Genomic DNA, 20,152 nt, shown 5'->3' with positions numbered 1-20,152 from the left:
TTTTGCTCCTGGTGCCACCAGGTCCAAATCATCCAAATCTCAGTCCTTCAGCCCCAAACCAAACCTGATCCAAACATTCCTGTGCTTTTCTACCAGGTTTCCACTGAAAGGACATTTTCTGTCCTCTCCCAGACCCGAACCAAGTCATTCCATGGACTTCTGCAGGAACATGAAAAAGGGGAGGGAAGACCCAAGGTCTGAGCCCAGACCAGAGCAAGAGGCTCTGAAGCTGTGTTCTGTGATTTGGCACAGTTAGAGAGCAGCACGAATGCAGCTGACCTGGATTCCCAACATCAAAGACAACATCCGCTTCTTCCCCAGCATCTCCAGAGCCCTCCAGGGAGGTGAATCAATGAGCTGAGCAGCCACACGTCCATCCCATCCAGCACTGGCACCCAGGGCTGCAGGTCATGGCAGGAGCATCTCCCCTGCACTGTGGCTCAGAGCTAAAAAGCTGCACAAAACATAACATTTATATTCTGACAAAGAAACCTGCCTCCTCCATGATCAGGATGGATGAAGGTGCCCCAGGGGGTTTAAGTCACATTTGGCATGGGTGCCAAATCCTGTTGGTACAAAAACAGACACTGGCCAATCTCCTGTCAGACTCACAGGAGACAGACAAACAGACCTTATGCCTTGGGAAACCTAGACCCAGCACTCCTCCCTGTCCCTTGGTGCTGCTACATGTGTGTCTGCCCATGTGCACAGGGCCCTTGGTCCTCCAGCATGTCACAGCCAGACCCAGGCACCAGGACACAGAGTCCCCATGTCTCAGCCTCAAAGCAGTGCTCCCTGTGCAGGAAAACCCAGTCCCTGGGGGAGCCCAGAGGTCACATTGACACCAATTCGTTCCACCAGCAGCAAAAGGTTTTATTTTTCCAGTCCGGCTCTGTCTGGGAGCAGCATCCTGCCCTGGATCCCCCCTCTCACCACGGTTCATTTATGAGATGACTCACAGGTTGTCAGAGCTCCCGAGGTGCACGGGATGAAAGCAGCACTGCCACCTCTGAGGGCACAGCTCAGGCTCCCAGCTCCCCAAAATCCAGGGACACGCTGCCAGCTCCCAGTCAGTGCTCCCTTGTCACACAAAGACAGCGTGGAGGGGGCAGCAGGATGGTGAAAATACCTAAATAAGCAACAATCAGGGAAAAAGGCTCCTGTGGAGATTGAGTTCCCCAGGGATGGGGTGTGATGCCTGTCCTTTCTTCACTGCCAGCACAGCTTGGTACCCCCGAGCCATTCACTGTCGCTATCCCTGTCACTGCCACGAGGCCAGACATGGGCCTGGCTGAAGGAAAAGGGCTCCTTAACCCCTCCGATGAAATAATCATCGCTTTGGAGGCATTTTTCATGGAAAAGGATGAACCAGAAGATGTATTTGTAAGAAGCCCTGCTGCCCCCAGCCTTGGGTGGGAGCAGCAGCAGGTTTGGGGCAGGCTGAGACTGTGCACCAGCCTGAGCCCAGCAGATGGATAGCCCCTCTCAGGTCCCAGGAACATCTCAGGGGTACTGGTGGCATCACCCTTGAGACATCACCAACCTCTGGGAGAGGATTTGTTGCCTGTAAGGTGGGTAGTAGAGATTTTCCATCCAGCCTCTGGACTCAATTCCGACTCTGGCCATCTCAGTTGTGCAGACACCCTTCCCTGAGAGAAGCCTCTCCACACACAATACCGAAGAAATAATGCTGCAAAACCCCCACCTCACATGCAGCCATGCAGAATGGTGAGGCAGAGAAGAATCTCATCTAATTTTAACTCCCCTGACGGATGGGCTTTGTTCTTTGCAGCAGCTGCCCCGCAAGGTATGAAAACACTCAGATATGTTGACATGGGAAAACAAAACAAACAAATCAGCCCATTTTCCTCTTCAAGGCTGATTTATCTGGAGCTGTCAGTGGAGGGAGGGGAAGCGATGAGCCCTGGGGAGATGGAGGAGCAGCCTGAACTCACAGCTTGGTGGTTACCAGTGCAGTTGGGCTGATGCTCATCGAGCATCTGGTCCACTCTCTCCCAAGCCCCAAACACCTCAGATCTACAGAAAACAGTGACATTTTCTGCTTCAATTCCCCAAGATGTGATTCTGTGCCTGTCCCAACTCATCCTTATAAATGAGCCAGATGCCAATGGTGCCATTCTCTACAAGCTGAGCTCCATCCTGGTGCCCCCATCATGCTGACTACTTGGTTTTCTGGGTTGGGATGGGTGGGATCAGCCCCTGGAGAATGGTGGCAGCAGCTCAGCGGGAGGAGAGGAGGCTGGTAAATCCCTCTGCAAGGGTTGGTGCATCACTTGTATAAGGGGAAGGAAGGAAGGCAGGAAGGCAGGAAGGCAGGAAGGAAGGAAGGAAGGAAGGAATTCATCTCCCCTGTTTCCTCCTCCATTAACCTCCAGAAGTAGCCATGGATTTTGACTGGACTCAGGCCAGAGCAGATTCATGGCTCCTGCATTTTATTTTTATGTCCATTTTGATTAAAACCAATAAATTCCAGAGGAGAGGGCCTTCTTACCATGAAATACACTTTGTCAAGTTTGCAGTCTCTGAGTAAATCAAAACACTGCCATTAGTGGCTCCAGCTGTAAATCCCCTCGGATGGACCTTAACTCACCAGGCAAATGACATGAATTGTGCTCCTCAACAGCCTCAGCATTGCTCTCACCACCTCAATTTGATATATTATTTATTTTTAAGGGTGTTGGGGAGAAAGTAAGAGCTAAGGCATTGCCACACAGAACTTCTTAAGAGAAGCAATCCCCACGGGAGAGCGGGACTCGATTCAAGATCACAGAATCACAGATTGGTTCAGTCTAGAAAGGATTTTAAGGTTCATCCAGTCCCATCCCCTGCCATGGGCAGGGACACCTTCCACTATCCCAGGTTACTCCAAGCCCTGTCCAGCCTGGCCTTGGACACTTCTAGGGATCCAGGGGCAGCCACAGCTGCTCTGGACACCCTGTGCCAGGACCTCCCTACCCTCCTGGGGAAGATAAAGTGGCATTGATCAAACTCGGGATGCAGAGAGAAGTCCCAGCACCAGTGCTGGGTGTCAGGACCTGTCAGACCCACCAGGCTGCATGCATTGCTTTAGGGTGATGCTCTCCTGCTAAACACGCCTCAGTTTCCCCAATTTTGGGAACTCTGTCCACGGCAGCAGCCAGGCTTGGCAGCTGGAGCAGCAATAGCTGAGAGCAGGCAGATGAGCATCAAAGCCCTTTAAAGATTTTCCATTTGTTTTATGTGACCACTGGGTTTATTTTTAACATTCCAGCAGGAAAAAAAAAAAAAAAAACCTCCAAAGAAATGCAGGAGCTGAGCTGAGAGGACGTGTTTGCTGGAACCTGCCAGGATGATTAGTCCTTTGCAGATAACCCATTGGAAAAGGGTCAGTGTGGGGGCTCTGGCCATGCTGGGAGCCAAGGGAAGGATGAGTTCTCTCCCAGAGGACTCCTCAGGCACACTAAAAGCTATTTTACACTCCCCAACCTGATGTTTCTTTCTCACTGGGAGAGGTCAGCAACAGGGCTGCATCAGAGCTGGGCACAGCAGATATTCAACACCTTGCTCTGGGAGGCTGTTTTCACTCAGAAGGGGGTTTAAATCCTGTATTCTGGACCACACACAGGTGCAGAACATCCCTCTCTGTCCTGCCTGGGCTTGCAAAACCACTGCAGGAATGGGAACACCCTCTGGGTAAGGAGGCTGATGCATCCAGAGTGCCGGACCCAAGATACACATGTTAAATCCATCCCTGTGGTCCCAGTTCCTGCCTTTACCCATCCCAGCAGCCCTGTGGGACAAAGCCAGGACCACCTCACACTGTGAGGACAGAAATCCACAGCACGTTGTTCCTGCCTCCCTGCTCAGCAGCCCTGGAGTGGTTGCCATCTGAACCATGGGATGAATGAAAAGCCATTAATTCCCTCCAGGGCGTTTTTATGAGGCTCTTGATGAAATGTCTGGATGCTTCAGCGCTGCAGGAGTTTGATGTTGGTAGAGCTCTGTGCAGACTGAAAACCCCATCTCCAGGGCTGAACAAGATGCTGGCCTCTCGTCCATGTCCTGTGTGCTCTGCTCAGTCCCTCTGGAGCCAAATGTACCCAAAATTGCAGCAAATCATCCTCTCTGTCTGAGCCAGCGCTGTCCCAGGGCACAGGGCAATGAATTAATCCATCCCCAAAGCAAACAGGAGATGGGGACACCCTAATTACACGCACCCACAGCCTCCACCTCCAGTGGGGTTCCAGGAAAAATAAGGCTCCTGCCTCTCAGCTTTGCAGACCCTGAAAGGGGGGAGCCCTGCCAGAGGATGGTGGTCCTGCTCCAAGGCTGGAAAAGATCCTTGGAAAGGGGAGAGTGACCCTCAACCTCCCACAAAGCTCAGCTCTGCTAGGCAGGTGCTGTTACTGAGTCTGTACTTGCACCTTCACCCTGCAGCATCTCCCTACATCTCTTAGCCTGCAGCAGCACCCCTCCTAAGCTCACCAGAAACCCTCTTTAGCGCCCCCAGTACCCCTACTTATTCCCTTCCAAGCATTCCTCCTAAATCCCCCAGCATTGCTCCCCAAATCCCTCCTCAACATTCCCTCATCGTTCTCCCCCCAACACCCCTCCAACTCCTTCCCTCATCCCACAATACCCCTCTTGAATCCCCCTGCAACATCCTCTCCGACCTTCTGAGTTCCCCCAGACCCATCCAGCACCCCCCTAACCCCACAACACATGGTGGGGAGAGTGAAGGAGAGAAAGAAAAAGCAGAGAGCAAGGGGGAACTGGAGATGCCCCGGCTTTGCTTTGTGGACAAGGGGGTTTTGGTCCCCCTGCTTTCTTACAGACAAATAAAACCCAAAACAGTCGCAGCGCCGGGGTCCATCGCACTCCCCCTCCAGTCAGGGGACCCTCGCCGGCTCCGGGGATGGGCGACAGGCAAGGACTGGGGGAGGCAGGGACCGGGAGGAGCTGGGGGACACACAGGGTAGCAGGGAGGGGGGGTAGAGGCAGGAACGGGGCAGAGGGGGTGCAGGTAAGGAACTGGGAAAGGAGACAGGGACTGGGGAGAGCGGGGGTCAGGCAGGGACCGAGAAGACAAGAACCGGGAGGGGAGGCAGGCAGGGATGGGGAGAGAAAGCGACAGAATTGGGAGCGGGGGGAACGGAAGCATGGGGCGAGGCAAGCAGGGATGGGGAGAGGCAGACAGGGATGCGGCGAAAACGGGACCGTGGAGGGAAGACAAGGACGAAAGGGAAGAAAGGCAGACAGCGACCGAGGCGGAGGAAGGCGGGGACCGGGGGGGAGAGGTAGGGATCAAAGGGGAGAATAGCTGGCAGGGAGCGGGAGGGGTGCAGACAGGCGGGCAGGGCCGCCCCCAGCCCCACGTGGCTCGGGGGACACGCGGGTTTATAAAGCGTTCCCGGCCCGCGCCAGTGCGGGCGGCGGCGGCGGCGGCGGGAGCGGGGCTCGAGCCCGCGGGGCTCGGATGCGCCCGGAGGTTCCCGCTGGGCCACGGCCTGGGCCGCGGGCCACGGAGCCGCCCGCGGACGTGACCATGGATGCGCCCGTGGAACTGCCCTCGGTGCCGCCCACGGCCACCGCCGGCCCCTGGGACAACGACACGGCCTGGGCCGCCCTGCCCGGACACGGGACCAACGACACGGGCCCGCAGCGGGCCAAGAACGCCACATCCATCCTCATCGCCATCGTCATCACCGCGCTCTACTCCGTGGTGTGCGTGGTGGGGCTGCTCGGCAACGTGCTGGTCATGTACGGTATCGTCAGGTGAGAGCTGGGCACCCCGGGCGCCGCCCTCGAGGGGTGCGGTGCGCGCTGGGAGCGAGGGGCGCTGGGCACCGGGAGCGGAGCACCGATGGAGCCGCCCGGTGCCAGGGGCGCCGTGCGGCGCACGAAGGTGTGAGGGGCGCACCGGGAGTGGGTGTGCACCGGCCGTGAGCGTGCGCCGGGGTTCAGACAGCACCGGGAGGGGAGTCTGCGCCAAGAGAAAGCGCGCACAGGGCTGAGCGTGTGCCGTGTGCCCGCCGGCAGCAGAAGTAAGTGCGCACCAAGAGTGAGCGTCCGCGGCTGGCGGCGCGCACCGAGCGTGAGCCGGCGGCGGGAGGAGGGCTGGGTGTGCGCAGGCAGCAGCGGGTCGGGTGCCCCGGCCGGTGGGACCCGTGTGTAAGCTGTACGTGGGCAAGGGGGGGTGCAGGTGCCGTGCGAGGGCTGAAAGCAGCAGGCGTGCCCGGAGCAGCTCGGGGAGTGCAAGGGGGCTGTGTTTGGGCTGAGGGGGAATGGGGGCACGCAGCCCGACCCCAAGAGGATGCCCCTTGTCCTTTGTGAGGAAGAGAAGCCGCAGGGCTGCTCACGTTGCGGGCTGGGAGCTGCTCTGCTTGCAGGGCGGGTCCAGCCCCCCCATCCCCCTCAGCCAGGGGCTTGTGGGGTCCCACTGCTGCCGCCCTGTTTCATCCGTGGGAATTACCTACCCGGCCCATTCCCAGCTCCTTCCAGGTGTGCCAGCACCTCCTGCAGCCGCCTGACTTGTGTTTCTCACTAACAAAGAGCAGAAACCGCATGGCCCAGCCCCGTCTCCCACAGAAGCTGAGCTGTCCTGTGGTCCCCTCGATGTGGGGTACCATCTCCAGCAGCTGAGAGACCTACTTTGGCTTCATCCAAGACCTCGGCACCTGTGGTGAGGCTTTCCCTGGGTAGAGACGGGGTCTGCGGGGTCTCGCACCCCAGGGCAGGTAACACGACCCAGATGGCCCCACTTTAAAGATGGGGCAAGGCAAGATGCTGCTGTATCCAGCCAGGCACTTGTGCTAAGGTACAAAATCTCATCAGTCCCTTTGTCCGAGACACTGGATAGTCCTGCCTGGATAAGACGGGTTGACATGAGAAATGGGACCATAAAGCCAAGTCTTGCAGAGCACAGGAGCAGCACCAGCAGCATGGGCTGACAGAGCTCCTCCGCAGCCCTGCCAGCAGCAAAGGATGGGGATGTGCTCGCAGTCACACTCTGTGAGGGCACAGACCCCAACACCTCCCCCTGGCAGGAGGGAGAAGAAGGTTCTCACTGGGTGCCTGGGCTTCACAGCCACCCCCTCTGCACTGCAGGGGGCTTGCTCAGGTAGGCCCAGAATTTGGGGGGGAATTCCAATTCCCATTGCCTCAGATGGGGCTGTAACCCCAGTTTGGCCAAAACCCTAAAGCCAAACCAGAGCTGGTGGCTGGATTTAAACAACCCCCCCTAATTCACATTTTTTAACCATTTCTACGCTAATTTCCCCATCTTTCAGTCCATAGCTATTGTTACAGGAGGTGAGCACAGCCTGACACTGCCTGCACACAAATAAATGCGATGACTCACCAGAGGGAAGGAAACTGTCCTGAAATGTGTTCATGAGCCACCCTGGAGTGCCCATTGCCCTGGTATCAGGCTCTGCTGCCCCTGCTCCTCACTCTCTACAGGGCCCTGTTGTGTGTTTTTAACCATCCAAGAGGGTGGGCAATGGGGACTGGGATGGGGGAGTACTTTGCTGACCTGACCTGACCCCTAATGGGATATTTTCATCCACCCAAAGTGGCATTAAAAATGAGCCCTGGTCTGAAAAAGCAAATTGAGGTAATTGCGGCATAGACAGATGCCATGAGCGATGTCAGGGTGAAGGATGAGTGTTATTAGACCCCCTCCAGCTGGTTCTGCTCTGAGAGGAGAGGGAAGACATCTTAAAGAGAGTGATTTCGTGTGCAAACATCCTCCCTATTTTACTCACTGAGTAATTGCATGTTAGCCAGGCTTTAGCATGCCTGGCAGCCACAGATCCCATCACCACAGCTTCTAGGCCCCCATTTTCCAACTGATGATGGAACTAAACACAGAATCTCAGAGTGGTTTGGGTTGGAAGTGACCTTACAGACCATCTTGCTCCACTACCCTGCCATAGGCAGGGTTGTCCTCCACCAGACCAGGTGGCTCCAAGCCCTGTCCAAGCTGGCCTTGGACACTTCCAAGTGTGGGGAGTATCTCCTGTGAAATGAGGAAATATCACCCTCCAAGGCCCCGGGACAGGAGGGGCTGCAGGAACACGTGCCTTTGCCCCTTCCACGGCACCTGGAGTTTCCCAGGGGTCCTTGTAGAGTTGCTCCATGTTGACAGGGTTTAGGCCAGGACTAGGGGAGACTTGTGTCCGTGCAAGAAAGGGCTATGAGATGGGATCAGCTTGGATTTGGACCTCACTGCCAGGGAGATTCTGGCTATTTGCCTTGTGCTCTTCTCCTAGTGCCACCTCTCAGTGCCCTTGGGGTCCGGCCAGGGTGTCCAGGCAGTCTGGAAGCACGGCTGGAGCATATCCTGGGGGTCAGGGACCTCTGGGACCACACAGCGTTTGCCACAAAGTTCATGACTGCCAGGAGCTGGCAGATGCAGACATAGGACCCTGACATACAGCTCTGTGAATGGACACACCATGAGCCAAGCACAGCCAAACGCCAAATAAATCCCTCTCCAGAGCAGCCAAACCTATCTGCACACCTGGAGGGAGCCCAGCACAGCCAGCACCCTCCCCACCACAGCTCTGACCAGCACTGCCATGCCCACTGCATTGTCAGATGCTTTTAAAAATACTCCTGGAAGCAATTTGCAGCTGTGAGCTCGGGGCTGCAAGTGCCCTCATCCCCACCAAGCCCATCAGCCCCCCACCAGCTCCCACACAGGCTGCAGGGACAGCTGGGTGCAGGCTTTGTCAAGCCAAGCTCCTTCAGGCAGCGACTTTTAGCAGCTCCAGGAGTTTTTCTTTCACTTATTATTCACTTTCCTTTCACTTATTTATTTTCCAAGAGGTTTGGAGAGGGCATCCCTACTTGGGAGTCAAGACTGGAATGCAGAGCTGCCCTGTGCTTGTCCCATCCTCTCCTCCCAGTTGTTCCCTTCAAGTGCATAACTTCCCAATCAAAGCACTCACTTAATTGCAATGGGTTTGGCAGCCTGGGGAGCTCCATCAGCAGCAATGGATGATTTGCTCTAATGTGGGCAATAAACCTCTTTCCAGGAGTAGCAGTTTCATTTGCAGCTCAGAAGGGTCACAAGGATGCATGCCTCACCCTGTACAGGAGGTTGAAACCTCAGCCCAAACCTGGAGGGGTCTGAAACTTGCCCCAAAACCCAGTGCTGGAGGCTAAATTGCCATCCATACTATCCCAGTCATCCCTATCACCATCCTGTCTTTCCCATCATCCCAGTCAACCCCATCCTCATCCCAGTTCTCCCCATCAATCCAGTCACGTGCATTGTCAGTCAGCCCATCATCCCAGACATTCCCATTATCATCCCACTCATCTCCATCATCATCCCAGTCATCTTCATTATCCCACTCATCCCTGACACTGCTTTGCCCTCGCCAGCCCCATCCTGCCTGGGGATGGGTGGCAGCTCTGGCCCTCGTGTCCCCCACCCCTGGCACATCTGGCAGGGGGTTGGGAAGTGCTTGTCCAGCACAGCCAAGCACATCTGGCAGACCATGGAATGAATAACAGATTTTTTTTTTACCATTTTACTTGAAAAACAGACCAAAGACATGTGAATCTACCTGAACTGACTGTTCACATAGGAGAGGCAAAACCTGACAATACCACAAATTCTCAGCATTTTATTTAACCTGGGAGGAAACTCTTCTGCAAAAGCGCTTGGAAAATAACACTAAAGAGAATGGAAAAGGACTTTTCAAGGACAAGACATTTTTAATGCCATATTTAAATTAAAAAAAAAAAAAGCCCAGCTTGAATATTTCCACCCTTGAGCAATGGGCTGCCATTTGCAGCCGTGGTGAAGGAGACAGGAATGCTCTTGGAGCTGAGAGCTGGGTTAAGCTGCTGTTTTCTATTTTCTCTGAGAGAAATGAGTTTTTCAGCTCCAGTTCCCAGTTCTGTTGACAATGGAACCTGGTGGGTCTCTGTCCCCACCAATACACTCTCCTAACCCTGCTGAGGTAGAGAAAGGATAAGGGATTGGGTGCCACCATTAATCCCAGGAGCCTCTTTCCAATGCCAGCCTGTTGTCCTGGGCTCCAGCCAGGGCAGGACCACCTGAGATGGGAGCCAGTCAATTCCCCCACCTCAGTTTATTCCATGTACCCCCAACATGTAATGAGCTATGCCAGTTGTCAAGAGTCCTAGAATGCTTTAGATTGGAAGGGACCTTAAAGCCCATCCCATTGCACCCCCTGCCATGGGCAGGGACACCTCCCACTATCCCAGGCTGCTCCAAGCCCTGTCCAACCTGGCCTGGAACACTTCCCTGGATGGGGCAGCCACAGCTGCTCTGGGCGACCTGTGCCAGGTTATCACCACTCACATATCTGATCCAGACCTGCCTTCTGTCAGTTTAAAACTGTCTTACCCCTATCACACATGTGAAAAGTCACTTTCTATCTATTTTATAACTACTCTGAGGAAAACAATCTTTTCATCCCAGCAACAAAGGGGTCATCTCCCCACTCTGTGCCTTACTCCAGTACTGCTACAGGCAGGTTTAGCCGTGCACAGAGATGGTTTTGTGCAAACTCACCCTGACATTAGTTAATTAATTAGGGTGCAGCTAAAAAAGCTTGGGGCTGGGGAGGACGCTCTCTCTGAGCAATGGCATTTGCTGGAAGGGAGCACAGGAGGAGTTGGAGCTGCTGGTGTAGCCCTGCAAAGAGCAGGGTCTTCCACAGAGCCACTCCCACCCTACGTGCTGCCCCTTGGGAGCGCCCAGCAGATCCCTCAGTATCTATTTCCACGCCACCACATCATTCAACATCCCTCTGACTGACACTTGCAGGACTGGATGCTCCTGGGACACACAGACACACACATCCCTGCTGCTCTGGCATCTGCCATAACTTTGCCTCATCCCTTCAGGAAATGTCTGGACATGAAGGACCAGGCGTTTCTCTTGCCGTGCTGTGACAAGAACCAGAAGCAGGCACAGCCCTTCCCAAATGCCCTGGGGTATACAGCCAGGCTTCCCCAAAGGCTCTGGAGCTCCAGGCTGGCTAATTGGGCTGCTTCCAGATGGCCTGTTTCCGGGGCTAATCGATCCAATTTCTGCAAGCAAACTTGACAGGGAAGCAGCCTGGATAATCACAATTTACTGGGTGGAAAATCAGGTGGAGGAGGGTTGAGGGGATAAAGGACATTGTGCAACTGGTTCAGGGAAATGGAGCAAATCAATCTCCTTGGAATATTAGGTTCTTTGGAAAGTTCCTTATTCCCTTGAATAAAAGCAGGCATGGAATGAGTGTTATCTCCCTGGTCAGGTGCAGGAAAACCACTGTGGCAAGGGCCAAACCATGCTCTGCATGGCCCAGCTCAGCACATGTGAATGTCATCCCCTCCTCAGGTACCAGGATGTGGTGTGTGGCTCCCTGCCCATGGCTGAGGAGTGGAATGAGACAAGCTTTAAGATCCCTTCTAACCCAAACTATTTTGGGATTCTGTGATTTCATGACTTCAACACACAAGAACACAAGTACAGAATCATAGAATGGCTTGGGTTAAAAGGAACCTTAAAGCTCCTCCAGTTCCACCCCTGCCATGGCAGGGACACCTTCCACTATCCCAGGTTCCAAGCCCCATCCAGCCTGGTCTTGGACACTTCCAGGGCACCCACAGCTGCTCTGGGTACCCTATGCCAGGCTCTCACCATCCCAGGGAAGGATTTCTTTCCAATATCCCATCTAATAGCCTGTCACTCCAGGCCCTTGTAAAGAGTCTCCCTGTGTTTCTTGTGGGCTCCTTCAGGGACTGGAAGGCCACAATTAGTCGCCCCAAAGCTTCTCTTCCCCAGGCTGAGCAAACCCAATTCTCTCAGCCTTTCTTTATAGAAGAAGAAATCTAGAGGAGATCTAGAAATCATCCCTCTATTCACCTTGGTGGCCTCCCCTGGGCTGCTCCATGTCCTTCCTCAATGTGCTCCCCGGTGCGCATGGAAAGCTGCTGAGCACATTGGTGCTGCACAAAGGCACATCACATTTCCCACCAAGGCTGGTGTCACCTCATGAGCAGACAAGCTGTGCTCCCTCCTCATCACATCAAGTGCCCTGACCACCTGTAACGTGTCCTTTCTCTGCCACCCCCAGGTACACCAAGATGAAGACAGCCACTAACATCTATATCTTCAACCTGGCGCTGGCTGACGCCCTGGCCACCAGCACCCTGCCCTTCCAGAGCGCCAAGTACCTCATGGAGACCTGGCCCTTCGGGGAGCTGCTCTGCAAGGCTGTGCTCTCCATCGACTACTACAACATGTTCACCAGCATCTTCACCCTCACCATGATGAGCGTGGACCGCTACATCGCTGTGTGCCACCCGGTCAAGGCCCTGGACTTCCGTACGCCGGCCAAAGCCAAGATCATCAATGTCTGCATCTGGGTGCTCTCCTCCCTCATCGGGGTGCCCATCATGGTCATGGCGGTCACCAAGTCAAAAGGCAAGCATCTCTGAGGACACATGCCCTCCTGTCCCATCAGTCCATCTCAGGGGACTCTGGTCCTGTAGCAGATTTGTGGTCAGTGGTGGGCACCTCTCTATGGCACCATAAATGTGCCCTGTCCTGGACAAAGCATCATGGTGTTATTTTGCATCTTGGAAACTGTCTCAGAAATTGTCCTCCCTTCCCCTTAAGCATAGGGAATCCCACACGTTTCCCCATCTCCGCTCCAACCAGTGCTCCTCCCCACCTCCCGGGACACAAAAAACCCCCCAGGGATGCTGCAAAGTCTCCAAGTGGCCCACACTAAGATCTGCGGCTCCTGTGTGGGGACGCTGGCCCTTGGCTGCTAAGAAAGCTCTGAGCATCTCAAGGAAGTCGACAGATTTCAGTGGAGGGTGGTATGGGGATGTTCACCCTGGGAGCTGGGAGAAGGCAGGATTGGCCTTGAATGGCCCAGGAGGCTCTGCAGGGAAAAGGTTCCAGGGTCACTGCATCCCCTCAGTGTCTTGTGGGCAGGGGTCTGATGGCACAGAGCTCCTGGGGAACCTCTGCCAAGAGCAGGCAGGTAGGAATGCATTTCCCTGGGATTTTAACAGGCCACGACTGAGCAGAAGGCTCAATATTCTCAGCAGACACTCCTCCAGCTCCGTCTTTGACCCTCCTCTCTCCTACAGATGGTATGGTCCTGTGCACTCTCCAGTTTCCTGATCCTCCCATCTACTGGGACACCGTGACCAAGATATGTGTCTTCATCTTTGCCTTCCTGGTCCCCATTTTGGTCATCACCATCTGCTACGGGCTGATGATCCTTCGCCTGAAGAGCGTCCGGCTCCTCTCAGGCTCTAAGGAGAAGGATCGCAACTTGCGGCGCATCACACGCATGGTGCTGGTGGTGGTGGCAGCCTTCATCATCTGCTGGACCCCCATCCACATCTTCGTCATCATCTGGACCCTGGTGGACATAGACAAGAAGAACCCCTACGTGGTGGCCAGCCTGCACTTCTGCATCGCTCTGGGCTATACCAACAGCAGCCTCAACCCCGTCCTTTATGCTTTCCTGGATGAAAACTTCAAGAGGTGCTTCCGAGAGTTCTGCCTGCCTTTCCGAGCCCGCGTGGATCAGAGCAGCTTCTCCCGCGCCAGGAGCAGCACGCGGGAGCACGTCTCCACCTGCACACCTTCTGAGGCCCGCGACAAGCCGGGATGACTAGACGTGGGCAGCCCCCAGCGGGGCTGCCGGGGACACACGGGACACGAGCTGCGCTCAGAAGTCACCCAGGTCACCACCACAGAGCTGTAGCAGAATGGTGGCCTGGGCGCAGCTTGGTAGCACTGCTGGGTTTGCATACAGACTGACTGCAAAAACTTTTTTCATCCTGGGAAAGAAAATGGGAGAATTGGGACTCAGCAAATGATGGAGGGAGAGGACCAGAACAAAGATGCTCCACTGCTGTCACCACCTCAACCAACGACACCCAGCAGGGGCTGTCACCCTCGAACATGTGGCTATCAGCAGAGCCCAGGCCACCAGAACTGTGACGTCCAGGTGCTTCTCCTCCTGCACGGGCCAGGATGACACCACAGCCCACGGCAGGAGGGGAAACACTCACATGGCAGAAGGGAAATGTGCCAGAAGGTGATCATAGGATCACAGAATCATTCAGGTTGGAAAAAGCCTCCAAGATCATCAAGTTCAACTGTTCTTCCATCACTAGCCCATGTCCTCAAGTGCCACAGCCACACGGTGATGGTTAAATCCCTCCACTGACAGTTACTCCACGACTGCCCTGGGCAGCTGTGCCAGGGCTGGACAGCCCTTTCAAGGAAGAAATGTTCCCTAGTATCCACCCTAATCGTCCCCTGGAAGGACTTGAGGTCATTTCCTCTGCCACATCATGGGACCTCATTCCATCCCCCTCTGAGCTGTGTCCAAAAGACAACCGGAGCTGGCAAGAGAAACTTATGTCACTGCTTTCAAAAAGCTCCAGATCCATTGTAAAAATTCTCCTGGAGTCCCTTAAACTGGGATTGCTCCCAGAGAAAGCCTTCTACTGTTCATGTCATTACTGTGTTATTTAGAGACCTCCGACTGCAGCTAAGGTTGCCCTGGACATGGATGTGATGCTGGGAAAATGGATATGGCCAGAGGATGGAGCAGGGCACATCTGAAGCTGACCCCCATATCTATGTGCCAATACCAAATTCCCAGGGTGACAGGGAACTGATGTAGTCATTAGGCCCAAGAAGAAACCCATTAAGGGAGTAATTTGTGGGAATTTGAGTTGTCTCTTACAGTGCTAAAGTAACTGGGATGGAATAACAGGCTTCACCAAGGAGTGCAGGTCCTTCCCTTGCCCATCAGGAAAAGGATGAACAACAGCATTGCCCAGATTTCCATAGCAGAGACAAAAAGGATAGGATGGGGTTTTTTGTTTTTTAAGAAGATCTCAAAAATGCCACCTCTCTTTTGCAATTCCTCAACCAGGGACTGAGGTTGTGCAGGCACCTAAAAAGGACCCTCAGCCCACCAGAGGCAGAGATTTGAGGATTTCAGCTCTCATCTAGATGGAACAGCATCCCTCCAAAGTGATAGCTGAACTTCAATTCCCAATGCATCCTGCAAGAGCCACTATCCAGGAACCTCCTGACCAATAGCTGAGCGATAATTGATGGGTTCTCCTGCTCCCTGAAGCACCTCTAGAGCCCCTCACCACATTCATGACCCACCTCCCAACTTCCCACTGTCATTGCCAGGTGCTCAGCCAGCCCCAGGAGGAGGATGCTCAGAGGAAGTGGTAATAGTGTTGAGAGAATGAATTGTTACAGCTGGAGGAAGCAGGCACAGATGCACCTGGGGCTCCCGGGCTGGATGCAGAGCTTGGCTTGTGTCTGGTTTCTCCAGCTGTATCAATTTAGGCTAATAAAAGCCATTGCCTTTCTCCAGAACTGTGGAAATTGCAGCCCTCCTCGTTAGGAAGACAAAGCCCACAAGGCAGTCAAAACCAGTTTCTCTTTCAAAGGAATCCAACAGGGTGGCACTGTCCATTGGGGTCTCAAATTACTGCGATTGATCCTCCCTGTCTGCCTGCACTGTGTCGGTGTGCCACAGGAAAAAGCCTCTTGCTCAGTGCTGCATCCACCTGGACATCTCCAGCTCTTCAGGATCCCTTTGCAGGCACGAGTGGAGTCCTGGTCTGCTGGCCTGGCCACACCTGGGCTCCTCAGCCCCTGCTACCACAGGCTCATGGAGGCCTTTGTTTTTTCCATCTGCCAGATTTTCTAGCCTGCTGGAAAATGTGACTGCCATGGCCTTAAAGTGGCTTAAATGCTTCAAGTCATTACTTTTTAAAATGTCACCATGCTTGGGAAGAGCTCAGAGACCGGGACAAGCAAAGAGAGTGGCTTTCCTGAGCTTCAGGTTTGCCAGCTTAAAGAAAAATGGAATATTCCTGGGAAAAATGGGTGGCAAGCAGCACACCAGAGCATATGGGGTGACATGGACCTCGATCATCCCATTCTGGCAGCATCACAGGAGGGATCTGGGGGCTGATTCAGCTTCTTCCCACCTAAAATCCAGCTCCTCCAACCCCTTGTCTGTGCTGGGGAACTGCTGACAAATCCTAGTCCAGGGACACAGCTTGGGGAGATCCTGCCTGCCCAGACAGGGCCATGCTGTAGCCAGGATGCTCAGAGATGCTCTTTGTGTACTTTTATAAATATATATATATATGTATGTCTGTCTATAGCTGTATGAAGTTAAAGTGACCCCCAAGGCCTCCCACCACATGTCCCACTGCAGCAGCTGCTCCATGTGTGATGGAGCTGAACATGCCAGGTCCATAGCATCTCACAAAGTACTTCAGCCATTATTTCAGAGCTCCATCCCTCTGGAGTTTTGCCTTACAGTGGCATTTCTGTACAGGAGCCCTTCTTTCTAAAAATTAAAATAATAAAGTAAAATAAAATTGGAGCTAGGAAGCAGTTTCCAGGTCTCTTGCGAGTCCCAGGCATCAAAAATGAGCAGGCTCTGGTTCAGGGGTGTGGTCTGGGGACTGATGAAGCTAACTCTAAATTTATTCTTCCCTGAGAGGGTGGGCAGGCCCTGGCACAGGGTGCCCATGGAAGCTGTGGCTGCCCCTGGATCCCTGGCAGTGCCCAAGGCCAGGTTGGACACTGGGGCTGGAGCAGCCCGGGACAGAGGGAGGTGTCCCTGCCCATGGCAGAGCAGGAATCTGTATGGGCTTTAAGGTCATTTCCAATCCAGACCATTCCATGATTCGAAATTCAAGTTCTAAAAATTCACCTGGACTTCGAAAAACTCACCTTTGTGAACCCCCAAAGCCCTTTAGCTGAGATAGTTTGCGAGCCCTAGTCACCTAAAACCTCTTCTGCCACAGGTCATCAAGATATAATTTTATTTTAAAGGCCTACCAGCTCAAATTCTGGCCCAAATTACATTTGTAATTTAAATACAAATGAGGATTTAGCAAAAAAGCAACAGAAATGGGTGTTGGAGCCTGTAAATTTGCCCTGACTTAATGAGACTTTGGATTTTAAGGTATTTATCACTTCTGCTGTGTAGGTGTCTTAGTTCCCAAAGAAGGGGAAACCATAAAGATCACAGAGTGGATGTGAAAATCTGATTTCCAGCCTGGGGGTGTTGTTTAGCCAGGGCATCACTGCTCCAGCACCGCTTGAGGACCCTCATCCTTTACCCAGCCCCCTGGGAAAACTGAGCCAGGCACGGATTCCAGTGATTTCACAGCCCAGTTAAACCAGCAGACAGCCCAGATGAATTATGCAGCAACCTGTGCTGGCACACACCAGTGAGCTGTTTCCAGGGGCGTTTACAGCCCAAAAACCTGTGTTACTGCAGGAAACACCCCTTCCCTTGTTTTTTTTTTTTTTGTTTTTGTTTTTCTTTAATTAATCCACCAAATAACGAACCCTGATGTATTGAGCTTGTGATTAATTATGCTGATGCCAGTTTCTTTGTCTGCAGGTTTAGGCTGAGTTTGGAATTGCATTAATATGCAGATGGAAATGAATGGATCTGGCTTTGCTGGGGAGGACAGGAGCAAGATCTCCCACATTCCTGACCCCAGGGCAGCCTGGACCCAGGCTCTCAGCCCAACAGAGATACTTTTCTTGCAACTTATCATTTAACAGGAAAAAAAAAATCACTATGAATAATTCCTATAGGAGTTTTTTTTTTCTCCTTTCAGAGTTACAAATTTTGGTTAATTTGTACTGGGGGATTTTTTTGTTTGTTTGTTTGGTTGGGTTTTTTTTTCTGAGCAAATGAGACCAGGAGGAATGCGTAGAGAGGGGATGGGGGTCGGATGGGGGCTGGCTGGGATCCTGTGTGAGCACTGGGGACAGAGCCAGGATCCCCTTCCCCAGCTCCCAAGAGCTGTGTGAGCCATGTGAGACTTTCCTTATTTTTGGCCTGTTGTAATTGGGAAGGAACCAGGGCTTCAGCAGTTTGGGGAGGGGGCAGAGACAGCAGCACATTGTTATTTCAGCCCCATTCTCACCCTAAAGAGACCCAAAACACTTCTACCAGGAGCTGCACCCGGAGCACTGCACTGGGATGTACTGCTCAGGTACCAGCCCTAACAATGGGATTCAGGGAGACACACCCCATTACAATGACCAAACTGTCACCTGCAGACCCATCATTAAACCAGGCAAGTCACAGGCAGCTTGGTCATAATTAAAGCTCGTTTCCTCTTCCAGGCAGGAAACAGAACAAGAAAACAATCTCGGTATCCTCCAAACCCTCCTGAAGGTGCAATTCCCTCTCTGCAGTTCCTGCAGCACCCCTGCATAGGCAGAATTTTTATATCTAGAACAGCAACATATTAAATTAATTTTAAAAATCCCTAACAGACCCTGTAAACAGCACTCAAAGTGCTTTTATTCTGGGCTCAAAAGATCTCCTCACCACCAGGCCTCATCCTCCATGGATGCTAAAGCCCTCAAATTCCACTTTCCAAGCTTTTGTCTGTAAATCAAAGACCTTTTATGCACTTCCAATAGCAACTTTTATGCATTTCCAATAAATGGATAGCAGGCTGTGGGACTGAGCTGTCAGCTGGTGGTGAGGTAGGGCTGGAGGTGTCAGTGCTGGACAACCTCCACCATGGTCTGAGGCTGGATCCTGACATAGCCAGGGGTCCACTCCACAGGACCTGAATTCCTCCTCAACATCCTTAAAACCCCTCCATTCACTCTGTGAGCACAAAACATCGTAATGAGACATTTCCATTTCTTCAATTAAGCTGTTTTCCTTCGCCCACCCTCTCCCCCTGTGTGGGGGCTCATCCTTCCCCCAGTTTCCAGCAGCTTCCCACTGAAGTGTCACTCTGGCTCCCAAGACAACGGCCGATTCATCAGTCTTGACTACTTTAAATCTTATTGTTCTCCCCCAGCCCTTTCCTCCTGTTTCTTGAAAATACCAACAAGCTCTCCATTCACAAAGACAAGTTTTCCCCTTTCCAGGAGCAGGACCAGCCCCTCAAGGATGGTTAAAATCCCATGTCATTTGGGAATGAGCTGGTTTTTCTCTGCACCTGCAGAAGCTGCAGCAGGGAATTGCATTGGCTGCTGGCAGGATCCAAGCCTGTGGTGACCACGCAGTGATGTGTGATACGGGCTTGAGCCCCCCGAATACAACATTCCTCATGGGCCCACATCCCAGCTTCGGGCTTCGAGGGAAAAATAAAGTACTTTGCAAGCCCAGGACTGCAACCACCAAGACAAACCCATCTGATGAGAGGTGGGTGCCCCCAGCCCACCCCAGCTAGAGCCGGACCCACTGAGGCCATCCGTGGTTGTAAATCCCATCTCATCCCGCACGGGAGCGGCTCTCAGCGCCCAAAGCCCATCCCTGCTCGGAGGCTCGTCAAGGAACCTGCTCCTGCCCAAAGGGGTTAATTGTAAGCGGACACCTGGGGCTCCAGTGACGCCAGGATGTGGGAATTTGCCCCGTGGTTTCCAGTCTCCACACTGGTCAGCTCCAGGTGGGAGCACCCAGCAGGGACATGCCAGGATCCTTCCGGCTGCTCCACGGGCTTGGTCGTGTCCCTGGAGACCCAAAGACACCAGGGGATACCCCTCGAGCAGCCAGAGAACTGAAGAGAGGCTGACAGAGACGGCAGAGGACAGGGACCATCCCCGGTCCCCGTCCCAGTTCTCCCAGTGCCGCGACCCGACAGCGGCCGGAGCGCTCTGCTGCTGCCACCTGGCGGCCGCGCTCGGCACTGCACAGAGCGCCCGGGCACAGCCGGAACGGGGACAGCGCCCCCAAAGCCACCCCCCATCTCCACTGACCCCAAAGCCACCCCCCATCTCCACTGACCCCAAAGCCAGCCCCCCATCTCCACTGACCCCAAAGCCACCCCCCATCTCCACTGACCCCAAAGCCAGCCCCCATCTCCACTGACCCCAAAGCCACCCCCCATCTCCACTGACCCCAAAGCCAGCCCCCCATCTCCACTGACCCCAAAGCCACCCCCCATCTCCACCGACCCCAAAACCAGCCCCCATCTCCACTGACCCCAAAGCCAGCCCCCCATCTCCACTGACCCCAAAGCCAGCCCCCATCCCCAATGTCTCCAGGAGCAGGGCCCACAGGAGAACTGCCCATCCCTCCAAAGCACAGGAAAAGCCTGGATTTATCAAAAC

The 20,152-nt window shown here is 53.8% G+C and overlaps 1 protein-coding gene across 1 annotated transcript; it reads left to right on the top strand.

Annotated features, from left to right (window-relative positions):
• Positions 1-268: 268 nt before the first annotated feature.
• On the top strand, positions 269-13,670 carry OPRD1 (opioid receptor delta 1). Its single transcript, XM_062509103.1, has 6 exons — positions 269-344; positions 3,626-3,693; positions 4,835-4,926; positions 5,350-5,775; positions 12,111-12,460; positions 13,138-13,670. Exons 1-6 carry the CDS (start codon positions 269-271, stop codon positions 13,668-13,670), a joined length of 1,545 nt encoding a protein of 514 aa, XP_062365087.1.
• The last annotated feature ends 6,482 nt before the right edge of the window (positions 13,671-20,152 follow it).

Source organism: Cinclus cinclus, chromosome 26 (genome assembly GCF_963662255.1).
Source record: "Cinclus cinclus chromosome 26, bCinCin1.1, whole genome shotgun sequence".
NCBI lineage: Eukaryota > Metazoa > Chordata > Aves > Passeriformes > Cinclidae > Cinclus > Cinclus cinclus.
Note: the sequence above shows the minus strand (reverse complement) of the source record. Positions and strands in the feature narration are given on the sequence as shown.

Bases quoted from the DNA above. Each gene is read 5' to 3' on its own strand.
- OPRD1 (XM_062509103.1), top strand. From the start codon at position 269: ATGCAGCTGACCTGGATTCCCAACATCAAAGACAACATCCGCTTCTTC. The intron at 3,694-4,834 runs GTAAGGAGGCTG...GCTTTCTTACAG, and splicing joins GGAATGGGAACACCCTCTGG to ACAAATAAAACCCAAAACAG. The intron at 5,776-12,110 runs GTGAGAGCTGGG...TGCCACCCCCAG, and splicing joins GTCATGTACGGTATCGTCAG to GTACACCAAGATGAAGACAG.